The 16,266-nt window shown below is 39.5% G+C and overlaps 1 protein-coding gene across 1 annotated transcript in view; it reads left to right on the plus strand.

Annotated features, from left to right (window-relative positions):
* The window catches only part of usta (uronyl 2-sulfotransferase a), a 121,588-nt gene that overhangs the window by 661 nt on the left and 104,661 nt on the right, over positions 1-16,266 (plus strand). Inside the window, exon 2 of the mRNA XM_084738114.1 lies at positions 4,319-4,989. Coding sequence (XP_084594240.1) covers positions 4,755-4,989 — 235 coding nt within the window. The 5' untranslated portion in view covers positions 4,319-4,754. The remainder of the gene's footprint in view (positions 1-4,318; positions 4,990-16,266) is intronic.

Here is a 16,266-nt window from a genome sequence, read left to right on the forward strand (position 1 = left end):
ATAACTTGTAGCTTAGTTTACTACATTTTCCAAGTAGCTTGCCCAACACTGATTTTAAATTATGTTAATTTCCGAGCTTAAAATTTATTTTTAATTTTTAATTTTTTCTTCTCATAAAAAGAAAGGTCTCAGGAGAGTTTTTGATTGAACTCTGGACAAAACATTCATTCAACTCATCATTTAAAGTGAAAAGACTTAAAATTAGAACTCATGTTTATAAGTCCTGAAGTTTTCTGAAAATAAATGCTAGAAATTTTAAGTTTGATTAACTTGAATACATAAAACTTGTGTTAAGTTAATGAGAAGAGATTAGTTTATTCCACTAAAACTAAACTGTGATTTTATACACTGGAAATTTTTTTAGTTTAAACTCCACGCTCAGTAGTTTTGATTGGGACTAAACCTGATTTACAGCTCCGACCTCCCTGACATCCATACTGAAGTTCTGTGTAATAAACTCCTCTTGTGCTGCCTGGCAGGTTGAGCTATAAACCTATAATGCTTACACACTTATTGTGCCGAGCCTTGCAAAGTACAGGACTCCATGTACTGTTTACAATTAATTTACCTGTAGAAAAGCCAACCCAAACGAGCTTTCGGCAGAATTATTGTGCTCGTCTTTATTACCTTTTGGTATTTGGAGCCAAATTGTTTTTCACAGCCGTTGTTGCTCCCTCGACTGCAGTAGCTGTCACCAGTGAAAGTGCATCAGCCTCTTGCAGAGGTGGTTATTGTGCTGAATGGCTGTTGTCGCCTCCTAAGTGCAGGTGTAGTCTAATGGCGGGGTCTGACTCTGCTGTGGAAAGATATATGGCTCAGTGTAGGGTCCTTACAGCCGCCCTGAGGGGGAAGAGAAAGTTTAAAAGAGACACAGACACACTCACACATAGCAAGTGAACGTCTCACTGGCTTCTCTTCAACTTCCTAAAGTGGTGATGACAAGGCTCACTTTATTTTTTGAATAATAACTACTTTACGCAGGGAATATGTCACTGTGATGTCTCTATTAAGGAAGAATATTAACATTTAAGGGACAAGTCACCCCAAAATCAAATACACATATTTATACTCTTACCTATAGTGCTATTTTCAGTTTAGATTGTTTTAGTGCGAGTGGCAGAGTTTTGGAGATACTGTCTGCAGAGATGTCTGCCTTCTCTTGAATATAATCTGACTAAATGGTAGTTAAAGTGCCAAAATATTAGTAATGTCTCTTTTCAGAAATCATGACCCAGTTACTAAAGATAACCTACAAACCTTAGTTTTGTTACTCATGTAGGAAATTTAAAAAGTCACAGTATATCATAATAACAAAGGAATGTTTAGGAATTGCCTGAAAAACCCTCCAGGGGTTTTCAAAGTAGCATTTTCCAAACAATATATCACAGGCAGTAATTGCAATATTGAAGTAAACACAGTTTCTGTGTATCTATCAATGAAAGTGAAAATACTGAGACATAGTTTAGGGCAGTGCCGAACAACATGCATTCCAGAAACACCCATCTTTTACACAAACATAGTCATTGGACATTCATAGTACATGCAAGTATCCACTAATCCTGTCATTAACAAACAGAGTTCTCAGAAGACAAGTAAAGTAAATGTGAAATTGACACAAGCACTGGCAGAAGAAAAGAAAAATCTGATTATGTTTATAGTAGGATTTTAGGCTTGCGTGACCAAAGAAAATATTGTTTGGATCCAGCTTAAATAGCCAGTTCTTATAGCAGATATTGACTGGTCAGAGGAAGTGATTCCAGGGCTCCTTTACACTCGATTCACAAATTATTCCATATTTTGGACCCTTGGTACAAAATACTAAACTGAGACTGTGAAGTACGGGCGTGAGGGCATCTAAGAGGACAAGAGCTACAAGTGGAATAATTATGAAATTAACTATTATGTGGAAATATGTCATGAAAAATGTGGAAGTATATGGATCTGGAGATGATTCACTCGATAAACACTGAAGACACTTTGAGTAATTGAGTAATAATTCAAAAGAGCCATTTTTGGCCAAAAAAGACCCTCAAAATCTGTCTTGAGCCGCAACTATTAAGTTTTCAATTTTCATGCATTTTTGTTTTTTTGGCTTTGGCCTCCACGGCTGACCCTGAGAGACTCGAGACGAGCCGCCAGCAGAATTTAGTGGAAAAGGTGCAAGGCTCTAAATGTGGGCTATGATCTGCACTTTAGTTGACAAAATATTAAAACTTTCTCTTAAAAAAATCAATGACAAGGCTTCACTTCGATTTAGGCTTACAACAATGATTACAGAAAATTAAAAATAAAAATGTCCACAAGAGATGAAACTTTTTTTTAATGCCTTTAATTCATAGCAAAGCAAAGTAATGATTTGTTGGACTTAAACCTTGTTGTGAGCAGTTTCATGTAGGAACTACTTTCTTTCTACAGTAGGAAGAAAGTAGTTCTGGTAGATCATACAGAGTACATGAATATAAAACTCATTCTCTGCTTTTAACCCATCCTGTTAGGAGGAGAATTTACATAAGCAGTGGTGTACATTGTGCGAGCCAGGCTTTGAACACCAGACCGTTGTGCTGTGGTGCAACAGTGCCAACCACCACACCATCGTTCATCTCATCCTCTGCATTAACTGAGCGCCACCTAGTCCCATTATATTCAGGAGAAGGCAGACAACTACTGCTGTTATCTCCAAAATTCTGCAACTCATGCTACAACCATCTATATGGATAAATAGCACTACAGGTAGAACATGTAGGGGAGACTGTGGAGTGTTGTAACTCCAGGTTAATTGTAACAGCCGTCAGTTTGACCAATCAGAGAAGAGCTGCGGTGATGTCATCAATGTCATACACTCCCCACTTCCTATTTGAGCTCACAGGAGAAGAAGTGGCATGTGTCTGTGAGCAACATTGTGATTTTTATGATCAAAACACAGATCATAAGGTAAAACAGTAAATCTTTTATCAAGGTTATATTTTTGCCGAGGGTTTGATTTACACAACCATCTGAATAAGCAATTTTTAATTTGATGTTTTGCATTCATGCTACCTTCAAGCCCACATGCTAAAGCAGGTAGCTCAGGCTGCTTGGGCTGGAGATAGTTGTGACAGAATTTCTGCATTGTGCTCATGAAAGACTTTGCAAACTCAAGGCTAGAAGAAGTGTGAGTCAAGTATGTAGACTGTCAGTTTTGGGCCCACAAGGCCCGCAGCCGGGGGTCGGCCATCTGCATCTGCCACCAACTGTAACAGTTACTGAACCCTTATGTGACACTTGCATATTAGGAGTCCACACACACACACATATGGTGTTTTTTGTCACTTTAAATTTTTCATGTCATTCAAAACTGTACTTATTTCATGAGATGGATAGTGTGGGTCTTAATTCAGGAAATTACATCTCACTGTTACACCTGTCCCCGGCTAATGTAATTGTGTTAGCCTTGTTTTTACCAGAGTCAGTAAAAGGGCGCTATCGCAGGAGTTTTAGCTGCGTGTCCCCATTCGGACACCCGTGTTTCCTTACTATAAAAAAGCAGCAACGTTTTGAGGTCGAAGTGTCCGACTATGGGCTATAGTAGTAAATGGCGTCCAGATGAGATGATGATTAGTGTTAGGGTTAGAACTCAGTCCAGCAGTGGAGTAGGCTGCAACAACTGACATTAAAGGAAAAATCTGTAATGTATTTACTGTAATTTATCATAAATTGACCATGATATGTCATCAGAGATTAAGGAAGTTGAAATACTTGCTATTCTGTCTGGCAGGTGGTCACTGAACTCAAACTCTAGTGTTTATTTTGTGAGCAGTGGGCTTTTGTTTTCAGGATAACAGCCTTAACTTTGCATTGACTGACAACTGACAGCTGATCAACTTACAGTGTTGGACTCATCGTCGCTTGTTATTGTCAAATTACAGTGTTGAACTGGTCTTTCTCTCCTGCAGTGTTCCTGCAGCCTGCCCTGAACTTCTTTGTGTCTGGAGAGGTTGATGCACAACTTCTACACATTTCTCCTCACAGTCATATAATTGATTGTAATTGTGCAATAAAGTGAGTTCTATTTGCCATAGACAAATATGGGTACCATTATGCGTCAAAGTTTGAGTATAAACAACCACTGAGTTACTGATGCTCAAAACAAGTGTTACTACTATCCCCAGTCTCCCCTATTTTAGATTTTTGGGGTGAACTGTCCCTTTCATAAACTATAAAAGAGCTATCTTATCATCAAATTGTCAGAGTTTTGGTAAATTATAAGGCTGTCCCTCTCTGTTATACCTGCTGAAATGAAAATTGTAAATTCACAGCTGACTTCAGACTCTTTCCACAGACCTCATGTCTCTGCTGTCACAAATCAAACTCGCTTCAATAAACGCCTCCTCTCTGCCTGAACGCTGGGCGTCGCTGTTTTACACACCGCGATCCAACCCCAAATCCCTGTATGAGGTGGAAGTTTTTCCTCTTTCCACGTTCAGTAATCTGACACCCAAAAGACTCGGCAGCAGGAGAAGGATGGACCCTTAACTCGGCTGGAAGGACGGAAGGAAGGAGCAGTCATCCTGACGAGCGCAGACGAGAGGCACCGAGCAGAAGCGAACCGCTGTGCGCAAAAAACAACCCCGTGGCTGCGGCACTTGGAGGAGAGCTGCTGAGTGCTCTGCGCGTCTCCCAAACCCCGGGCTGCTCGCCTCAAATGATCCCAAGGCGACAAGTTTCACTTTCCACAGGCGGATGGGTGACTTTCCACGGCGCTTTGTGAGGAGTAGATGATGAAGAATTTCAGCGGCAGCAGTCCCCTTCACAGCAACAACCAGACTCCCAACCACATCAGAGAGCGAAACAACAGAAAGTACGGCTTACTCTCTGCTGTGCCGTGGCGATTCTCCCTGCGAGGTTATGGTTTCTGCATGGCTACGCTGTTCCTCTTCTGCTTCGGCTCCCTCTTTTACCAGCTGAACGGAGGACCCCCGAAAATCCTGCTGGACATCCGACAGTATCTCGGTAAGAACTTTTCATTTTGGCTCTGCTCTGCTGGCTGAAGCGCGTCACCATCAAAGAGATTCCTCTGAATACAAAGTTGCACTGCGTGTCTAGACGCCCTGCTCTGATTTAGACGTGTAAAAGGACAGTTTATGCAAAACGAGAAGAGAATTAATGAGGCTCATGGGCAAAAAGTCTCTTTTATGGAGGCCACAGCATCAACCTTAGAGGATTTATCTCGCTGTACTTTAATCGTTCATCTTCAAACCATCAAAGTAGCCACAAGTTAATGCAGACTGACACATTTTGGATACGAACATCTCTGATTTTAAAACATTACATCCCCCCGATCTTTAGAAAGTTTACCCCAAGTTAAAAAAAATTTAATTATTTGCACCAAAACCTGAGGAATGCGCTTGAATATCAGTTGTGACTTGTCAGAGCCTGATCGGGATCTATTATGGTAACAAGAACGTAGCAACTGTTACAGATGGATAGTGTATGTGTGGATGATGACTGACACCTCCTCTCACACAGCCAGCTGCTGCGCTCCAGCCACACTGCGCTCATTACGCACGACTGGCACCGCTGGAACAAGGCGCAATACTGTTCTAAAGGCTGAATTTACTGGATGCTGCTGCTTGGAGACAGTCATGCGTGTTAATACTCGGAATTGATGTTTCTATAATTGATACAGTTAAAGCATGTGGAGGTGCTCTTAAGACAGAGGCGGCCGGCTGTTTTCACACGAAAGAGAAAGGTTTCCAATTTAAAGCTACCATGAAGGTATTTTTAACTCGGTCTCAATTAAATACTGATGCCTCTGTAAGAGCCAGATAACTTGTAGGGCTGGTACGATGGTTCAGTTTGACTGTACAGCATATTACTTTTTTTTTTTTTTTTTTTTTTAACGTGAAAAAGTTGAATCATACACTCCTAGAGACTGACTATCACGACAGATATTTCCAAAATCAATGTCAGTCAGACTTTCTGAGTTTTATTTCAGCATCATTGCTATACTGCATTTAGAAGTGGTAATTAAAATACTTTTTTGAAGTGAAATGCTTTATTTTTGGTGTTCCAGCTCATCAAGTGAATGCCATGAGAAAATAAATATAATGTGAGGCCAAAATAAATACAGCCCCTGCAAACTGCTCACAGCACACATGTGAACCTGTAAATTAACACCCTGTACAATGGAATGAAATATGACATTTTTAAAAAACATAGTTTTTAAAGTTAAGTGGTGCATCCAACTGTTCCTTCTCGTCAAGCATTACATAACATAACATAAAATATAAAATATAAGTATATATATATATATATATATATATATATATATATATATATATATATATGTATATATATATATACTGCCCTGGCATGCAGTGTTTCGTTCACGTGGTAGCTTTATTTCCCATTGGGAAATTTAAGTTTTGACTCTTTGAGGATTCTGTAGCTGGCCAGTGTGGACCAAAGACATATACTATAAGTAGACAGGACAGTATCGCTTATCTCTGCTGCCAGTTTTTCCCAGTGGTCACTCATGGTATTGCAGTGAATAATTCCTCACTGGCCCACAAAGCATTTTCCCCCATAGGACACCATTATAAAAGAGTTGTCTGTAAGTGTCTCAAGTGTTGACAGAACACCTCGAACCTCGTTTTATTTTTATATATATATTTTTTTATATTTGTGAAACTTTCATGCAGGCCGAACTTGCAGGCAGGAGCAAGGGGGGAAACTGTCGTTCAACTGAATGGGTGCCATCTTTGCATTCACTACCTTTATAATATTTCTCTATTATGGTGTATTGACACCAGAGTAGCAGAGTGAGTTAACAGTGTGAAGTCAGCGCTTAATAGTTTGTACCAAAGATCAGAGGAAATAAATATATAAGAACGAGCAAACATGTCTTTCATGTTAAGCATGTGAAGTAAAATGGAATTTTAGTTTCTTATATCAATATTACCACAATTGCTAATTCTGTTAGTGTGTCAATGGGACTTCCCATTATGTGTTAGCATAGAGCTAACCGACTGAGCGCTAGTTATTTATGTAAATAAAAAATCGATTCTGGAATCCAAAAAGTGATTTGTGAATCATGAAAAAAAAGAATACTTAAGAGAATGAACTTTTTCCACCACTCCTAATAAGTTTAAACCATCAGCGAGTGTAAAGGCTATTTCTGTACTTACTCTTAATGCTTGCCACCTAATTGGAGTCTCTGTCACAATGAAGAATGATTTAATGTATCCCAGACCTCACATGATATTGCTATTGATTTTTGATATTTAGTTTTGATATAATTATATATATTATATGTGTGGCCTCCAGCATAGTTTAATATTTACCAGTCGCTCTTTTTATTTCTATGTTGTTATTATTATTATTATTATTAATATTATTATTATTATTATGAGTTTATGTTTTTCAGGCAGCTGAATAACCAGGAGGTTGCCAACACTCTATTTCTATATTTTTATAATATTTTCAGTGATTAGTTTTGGTCAACAGAGTCAAAAGCTTGTTAAAAAAGTTAAAAGGAAGCAGGAGGAGATTTATATTTATATTTATATTTATATTATTTTTGATGTTATATTTTGTGGTTATTGCAGTGGAAACTACCACTTTTGTCCATAGGAGGCTCCAAATTGAGCAAAGTATCACAGTTTTTTGTAATAGGTTTACAATGTAACGCTTGTTTTTGTTTAGATGTGACTTCATACTGTGGTATTGGGTTGGTGCTCAGTGGAGAAGAAGGAAGTAGATAAGACCCTGTGACATACATGTTTGGTTTCATCTGCATAGGTATCTGCTCACCATCAGCCTTTAGGATCAAGAGTCAAGAAGAGGAAGTTTGTAGCTGGTGGTTTTTACGTGCTGCTGATAATGTCAGTCACTGGTTCAACTTGGGCTGCAGCTGTGGTGTGTGTGTGTGTGTGTGTGTGTGTGTGTGTGTGTGTGTGTGTGTGTGTGTGTGTGTGTGTGTGTGTGTGTGTGTGTGTGTGTGCGCGCGCGCGCGTGTGTTGAAAGCAGGTTGTGTTCCTACCTATTTCTCACAGAGGGGCTTGAGGCCTTTATGACGTGATAAACATCTGGAACAGAATGAGAGTCACTCACCAAGTCAACCACTAATCCCGTGGGTCAGATTGGTTTCCTGAAGACACACACATATACACACACACACCCGTGCATGCATGCATGCGCACACACGCCTGCACACTGCTGCAGCTGCACAGTATTGTCAAGGAATCGTTTTGATTTGATTTGGTCCAGTGTTGCACAACGTAAACAGACATTATCTACATGTAGTGCAGGTCAGATTTAGATCAAATTAAAAGCCAGTTATTGAGAGATCATGAAGAACATTAATATTTAGTCCAGTGGAGGAAGGCAAATAAAATAGAAAGTAGTTACAGTTACTAATTACCTGTTTAAAAAAAAGAAATTACTAACGTGAAATAAATACTTTACGTTACTTTTGGATCACCTCAGTATAAAATATGGTGAAATTGTTGAGTCTAATATTGTTTTTAAGGCTACAATTAGCAATTATTTGCATCAATGATTAATCAGCAGATTATTTTCTCAATCGATTAGAATATATGTCCGTGTGCTCCACAAGTTAAGACCTATTTAAGATTTATTTTTCAAGTTTTTGCTGTAATGATCTTTTTCATTATCGATTAATCTGTCGACCATTTTCTCCGTTAATCAATTTGTTGTTTAGTCCATTAAATGGTGAAAAATGTCGATCAGTGTTTCCCAAAGCTCAAGATGACGTCCTCAAATGTCCTGTTTTGTCCACAACCCAAAGATATTCAGTTTAATGTCAGAGAGGAGGAAAGAAACCACTAAAGAAGTGAAGAGAATAAGTTGCACTAAAGAAAAAATAACACACCAGAGAAAAGATTAAGTTACCACAAAAATGTTCTCTAATGTCCCCAATAGTGTATCTGACTTTATTACAATACACTCCAGGTTTTGAATGTTCAAATTATTATAAAGTCAAGGTGCAGCTATTATGCAAGGCTGTGCTACACTAAATGGAATGGGACCTTAATTAGAATCATTTGTAACTCCTCTAAAAAACAACTTGATTGCCTGAACAGACACTGTATAGTGTATAAACTACATGCCGTGATGCAACATTAACTCCACTGAAATTTTGCAGCCTAATTTGATTTAGAAATCGCGGCGGTCAATGCAAGTTCATTTTATTTAGAGAGTGATTGCACAAAGCTAATGTGACACAGTCAGCTGTAATGTCTCATGCACACACCTTCTCACTAAGGAACACTCTGTTTCTGAGAAGTGCTCTGACACACACACACACACACACAAGCTTAAGTTATCAGCTGAGTCTCAGATAGTGTATCACACAGGAAGACAAGCACACAAACACACAAGCAAACTAGAGATGTACACCTCCAGTTTTTTTGTTAATTTTTTTAGTTATTCGACTCTGATATCTGAATTTAGATATCTGATGATGTTTTTGATTATTATTGTTAGTAGTAACAGTAGCAAGATTACATGAGGCTGAAACTGAACTTCAGTCTGGAAAGCCTGTGTAGTTTGTGTAATGTAACCGAGAGATGGCCCTCATTTGAATAATTATCCCATAATGCATTGCTGCAATTGTTACTGTTAATGTTTTTTTTCATCATCGTGTTTTATGTTGGTAATTGTCATTTTTTTGCTGGTTTACTGTTACTAGAGCTTATTTTTAATTGATTATTAAATTCATCACCAACTATTTTGGTAATTGATTAATCAGATGATCAAAGAGTATTTTTTAAAATTATTTATAGCTATGAATTTGCATATGACGGAGGACAAGATACAGTGACACTAAACCGAAATACAAAACAGAATATCACAAATGAAGAGGGGTGCAGAACAAACACAGTAAAGTTCATTTATGAACCATTGACCCATTTTTCTGAGATGAGATCTTATAAAACTCCAGCTGCCCGTCCCATTGATAATAAATCCATAAAGTCTTTTAACCAGTTATCTATATTAAAACAGTTTGGTTTCTGTGATTTCTCTGGTTTGAGTAATTTTTTTAAGAAAAACGTCAAAATTCTCCGATTCCAGCATATTAAATGTGACTATTTTTTGGTTTCTTTAGTCTTCTGTGATTATAAACTGAATATCTTTGTGTAGTGAGTGAAAAGAAGATATTTGAGGACATCATCTAGGGCTTTGGGAAACACTGATCAACATTTTTTTCATATATTTTATAGACCAAACAACTATTAATCAATTAATTGAGAAAATAATCAACCAATAAAATAACTGTTATTTGCAGCCCTGGTTGTTACTCAGTGAGTGAGTTCTTCACACTGACTGTATCTTTGCACGATAATATGGAACCTGTGTGTGGAATTTAGATCAAAGTGTAGATCACTGTTCTGATAACCAGTGAACGCCTCATGTCAGTATCAGGCTCCGATGCTGATGTTGGATTAGATCGTTCTCATCTCCAAAGCAAAGAGACATTTCAGAACCCCGGCAGACAAATATAATCCAGCAGCAGTCACACACATGTGCACCATGAGGGCGAGGAATCCCTCTATGAGAAGATGAATGAGTGTCTGAACCCACCTGCATGACGTGATCTTCACTGCAGCTCTGTGCAGAGACCCCGAGGGCCTGAGCCGTGTCAAACACTTACTCCTCTATACGCTGTCGACTGCAGGAGGGGGTTCTACCGAGAACCCTGTTATGTAACAGTGACACAAACGCACTGTAGCACTTCCGCTGGGATCCGCATGAGTAATCGTCTTTGCTCATTGTGCTGCACTCTTAGAAATAAAGATTCTAACTACAAAATAAAGTGTTCTTTGACTTGTCCCTGTAGGAGAACCTTTTTTAGTGCCTGGTGGAATCTTTCATAAAGCTTCCACTTGGAAGCCTTCCTCTTCCACCTAGAACCTAAACATAACTGGTTATACCTAGAACCATCTATGAAAGGTTTCCACCCAGTGGATTCTACTGAGAACTGTTTTATATTCCAAGGATTTTATGTAGAACCGCTTCTACCCAGAACTTTTTCATATTCTAAGGTTTTTATCTAGAACCCAACCAGGGGGTTCTACTGAGAACTATTAATATTCCAAGGGGTGTCTCTAGAACTCACATAGAGGATTCCACCGAGAACCCTTTTATATTCTAAGGGTTTAGTTGAGAACCCACACAGAGGGTTCTGCTGAGAAACCTTTTATATACTAAGGGTTTTTATCTAGAACCCAACTAGGGGGTCCTACTGAGAACCCTTTTACACCATGGTACAAAGAAACCTTAACAAAAGAGTTCTTGAAGAATTTCAACAATGATTACCTCTTTCTTCCAAAAAGGGTTCTTTGGGTTCTTCGGATGAAAAGTGCTCTTAGTGGAACCCTTATTCTTACAGAAAACCCTTGACAGACTCTCTTCAAAGGGTTCTTCAGAAGCAAACAGTTCTGGGTAGAACCTCAGCCCTTCAGTTCCAGAATCTGATGGGAACGAGTTGAGAGAGTTGAGAAAATATTTCAGGTGACTTTTTCCTGAGTTTTTGTGTTGGGTTCTGAGAAGTTCTGATCTTGGATGGGAGAACAGGAGAAAATGTCGGTATACGAACTTCAGATGTGGTCTGCTCATTGACCTCATTGTGAGGAACCTTGTGGTCTTTAGTACTTGGAGGAGAGAACAGAGAAGTCTGGGAAGGTGGAGAAACTATCTGTGCTTAATATTCTTGTGATTTGGTGGCAAAATGGTCGGTGAAGGTGCTTTTGAAAGAAAGTTTAGAGGAAAGTTATTTTTGCAGAGAACTTTAAGTTCCACAGCGTCTCTCTCTTCCTGTCAAGCTACAGACGCTCTCTGTCTCTCTCCACCTCTGTCTTACTCTGTCTTCATTCTACTTTTTCTGCCTCGGTGTCACAGATTTCTGGGTGGAACGGCATGCAGGGTGAGTCAGGGGCTGAAATCCAAAGAACTGTGTTCCGCCAAGTGGAATTAATGAGAAAATAAAGAGGATATTCAGCATTAATAAGCCTCCAATGTATGTATACTGTATGTGTGTGACGGGCAGCCGACCAGCCTCCTGTAAGCATCCAGTGATTGGCTGATTTATTTACCTTCAGCTGACTTGTGTTACTTTTGGCTGCACTGTGCCGAGATGAAGGTGAGGATTCCTGGTGGGGTAAGTGAATGTGGGTGTGTATGGGAAAGAGAATAGTGGGTCGATTTTGTGCGAGTGTGTGTTAGGTGTGTGTGTTTCTCCCAGTCAGACGCGCTGTAGAGGGAACAGACCCTGTTTTGTTTGGCCCTGCGGGGAGGTCGCTGTTTGAGGGTGTCACTCAACGTATCGCTGCTGTAAGTGGAACGTGCAGACCTTTAGACCTGGATCAACAGCCTGCTCGACCCTGTGTGTTCCCCCTCATTGACTCTCACACACTCTCTCACCCTCGCACACATGCAGACCGATGTTTCCTCGACCAATCTAGTGCTCAGATGCCTTAAACCACTTTGGTTGCCTTAGAAGAAAATGAGTTTCATGAAATCACTTTAAGGATTTCCATCAGGATGTTAGCTACCATAATAACTTTAGTAGCCATTTTCCTGGCAACATTTTGAACGACACATTCCAGTGAAATAAACTGTGGAACATAACACAATGGCTGAATTCATAGTGAGAGGACGAGGAGATATCAAGATGCATACAAGGAAAAACTTGCTGGACACTCTGAGTGATGCACAGCTTGTTAGAGAGTATAGATAGGGCTTTTTTCTTACTGCAGTGCCAAAGCAACATAATCCTGCAGGATGTTGGTTTGCAGTGACTGCCTTACTAATTATGTTTTATTGGACTTTATTAAAGCACACTGTCATAAGTGTAGCGTAGCTCCTTTACGGAAAAGGATGAGTGGAAATGATCTGTTCTGCATTGCAATGCTCATGTTAACTGAAAAAAAAAAAATTAAAATCATATTATATTAAAATAGGGATATTTATTATACTATACCAAACAACCATGTTTTCTTTTATCTGGAGAACAAGATTTGTATGCCAGGTCATCTATGTAGCACAACAATACCTCCTTATGATGCTGTTTTCTCATGCATTTTTCTTTTTTCAAAAAATGCGATTTGGTTCTGGTGCTGTGATTTGGATATTGCACTTAGCAATATTGCAATTTTGTTGCAATTATTTGCGCAGCCCTATAGGGCAGTGTATAATGTGTGTGTGGTGTGAAGGTGAGGTAGAGTGAGCACAAGAGTAACAGTGCAGCTTGCAGACAGTTGTCAGTCTGGTAGTAAATGTACAGTTCAAGTCACAGTGCAGGCCCCAACAATAAGGATTGCCCACCTGCCCAGGGCAAGCAAAATACCATGTGCTACCATGTGTGTGCTTTTGAGACTGACAAAACAAGACATTTGAACACAGACACATTGACCTTTGAGAAACTCTGATGACATTTTTCACTTTTTTCTGATGTTACTGTCCTAAATTAAACATGACAATTAACTTTTGTCTCTGCTGTTATTTGATAACTGCTAATGAATAACACAGTTTCTATAGGAACAAGTAAAAACCGACTTTAGGCAAGTAGCTTTCTGACCCACTTGCCCGACTGAGCAAAGGAAAAAAAAAACATTAACATCGAACCAAAGAAAAGTCTCTTGTGTTACCTCCCAACTGCAGAAAAGTGACAAGGTTAGCCTTGAACTAAGCTGAGCAGGAAAGGATAACATTAAGCTAATGCTAATGTTGTACCTTTATAACTGCAGTGTCTTTTCTGGAGACATACTAAAATAAATCTGTAATGACAAATTCAGTGTGATTATTTAGCCATTTTTACATGTTGAAAACAGCTGTTATTGTTAGCATGTTGTTAGCTGTGAACTGGCAATCCCATGATGCTTTTGGTTGAGTGTTGACCAATCAGAAGTTGTGTTACTGACTTGTGTGTAGTTCTGATCTCAAATGCATTGCAAAGCCCCTTCAGAATAAAATTTGCAGTGATTAGCTCAATGTCGCGTATGAAAGTAACCTCAACGACTGTCCGACCAAGAGACTGATGACAAACCCATCCACGAACCGACCAGAAGATATCAGCCCTATAAACACGCAGCATGCTATAGAAATATGAGAGAAAATCTGAAAGGATTGAACTAAGACTGGAATCTGCCAGAGTTTGGAGCTATGATGCCTTTGCTCTTTCTCTTTCTGTTCAGACACACCGCCCATATATCTCTGCAGTGACATTTCAAACACTAGTTGCCTCTCATTGTCATGATCTCAGGGAATGCGAATGAGTGTTGCTGCTCTTTCATATTGCTCGCCACATCCTCTTGTAGGTCCTTGGAGACGAGCGGGCGAAACAGACAGAAGGATCTAGAATTTTTCTCTGTTCTCTCAGACTGTCCAGTGATTGAGAGGGATCCTTCAGCAGACATTGTGCACCGAATCCATTGATATGTGATTAAATGTAATGTGCTCTTTAAGGAGTCTTCGGCACACAGGTCTCGCTCTGTGTTTGTGTGTTGTTACAGCTCCCGGTGCCCTTCCATAAATCATAAACGCTGAATGAACTTGGTGCAACTGTCAGTCTCTCAGTAGGCTTTCGCTCCGCTTCTCAAAAGAACTCTGTAACCTGAAAACGCTCACGCTCATAAATTTAACTCGCCAGAGACTGGTCGGTGAAGTGTTCGGGCGGTAGACTGCGCGGCGGAGTCAGGGATTAGACGGGTATGTGTGGACACAGAAGAAGCCTCAAGGAGGTGAGTGAAAGTAAACTGTTGAAGTGAGTTAAGTTCAGTTTGGCTGGTGACCATTTGGTAGAAGCAAGTAAACCTCAGAGAAAGAAGATAAAGAGGGAGGTGATTCAGGGAGGGGAAATGAAAGGTTGCCTGCTGTGTGGAGGCCAAGAAGAAAGGACGTGCAAACCTTCAGCTTGATGTGAACAATACAAACACAGTACACTTCACTCATGACAGCTGCTGGTGGAAAGGTTAATGGTTCAGTAAGAAATTCTGCAGAAACATAGTTGATTGTTGAGTGTCTTTCCCAAAACATAAGCATTTGCCGACCTGGGAATGAGACTCAACAATCAACTATCTTTCTCCAGCATTGCTTACTGTGCCGTTAATGGTCCCACCAGCTGGTCTAGATTGTTGACTCTCAGTCCCAGGTCTTCAAATACTATCTGGGAATGAGACTCAACAATAGACTATTTTACCGACCCGTGATTGGCCAGTCTCCTGTCGCAGGCTAGATTCTCTAAAGGACTGAAAACAGAGCCAAGAGGAGGTGCGGAAGTCTAGTTTTATCTCAGATGTCTTGAATTATGCTTAAAGATTATTATGGAACTTTTACCCGATGGCGCTTCTCATTTCTAAAGTTTTAATGTGTATATATTTTCAATAGTGCCAATATAATATAGGCTGATGCAGAAATGGCAAATAATAATGGTTGAGAAAGTTAATTTATGCACTGATCATTAACAATGAACTCCTCCCAGACTTTATTAGTAAGGTATTTATGAATTGGGTCATGATAGTTTGTCATTTTTAAAAAGCGTGTCTGCACTCAACATTTGGGAAACACTAGGTAAGAGTGTTTGGTCTCAGACAGCACTGCACTCCTCATGAAGTAAATGTTTGTGTATTTTGCAGTCCGTTTTTGTCCAAAGTTGAAATTTGACATGACTGCTGGAGCAGCCGAACTGCACAGCTTCTTCCCGACTTCCTAGACGTTGTTGTCAAAAGTAACTGAACATAAAAAGTAAGTTAAAAGTAGAAAACTGTAGACTTCTTATGACAGCTTGCATTCATTCGTGCTCATACAGTAGGGAGACGCCACCGCAGCGATGGGCGGCTTGTTAACTTTCGGTACTTTGCCAGATACGTCTACACATAGATGAGCTGAAAACAGCCATCCAACACAAGTTTTTATAGTGAACGTTGATTTGCAGCACCCACCCCTGATTTAATATGATGCACAAAAATGTAGAATATTTCTATCTTGCTGGTGCAGTCATTAGTCAAGAATGTAAAGTTTATTGAATGTAAATATGCACCGTTATCTTTAATGAGGCCTACATGGTCATAAATTGTCGAAAAATGCTCAAATGATAGAGCAACTTGTTCAGGGTAAAATTATACGTTATCACATGCTGTGAGTGATAAAAAATGTCCTTGAATCCAAACACTGTCTTAAGTGTTATATTGACATAATCTTTCATATCCATATTACATACAGAGTAGAGCATGATACCGGAGTGGATTCTCACTCCTGTCCCCCTCC

The sequence above is a fragment of the Lutjanus erythropterus genome, chromosome 15 (genome assembly GCF_056507025.1).
Source record: "Lutjanus erythropterus isolate fLutEry1 chromosome 15, fLutEry1.hap2, whole genome shotgun sequence".
Taxonomy (NCBI): domain Eukaryota; kingdom Metazoa; phylum Chordata; class Actinopteri; order Lutjaniformes; family Lutjanidae; genus Lutjanus; species Lutjanus erythropterus.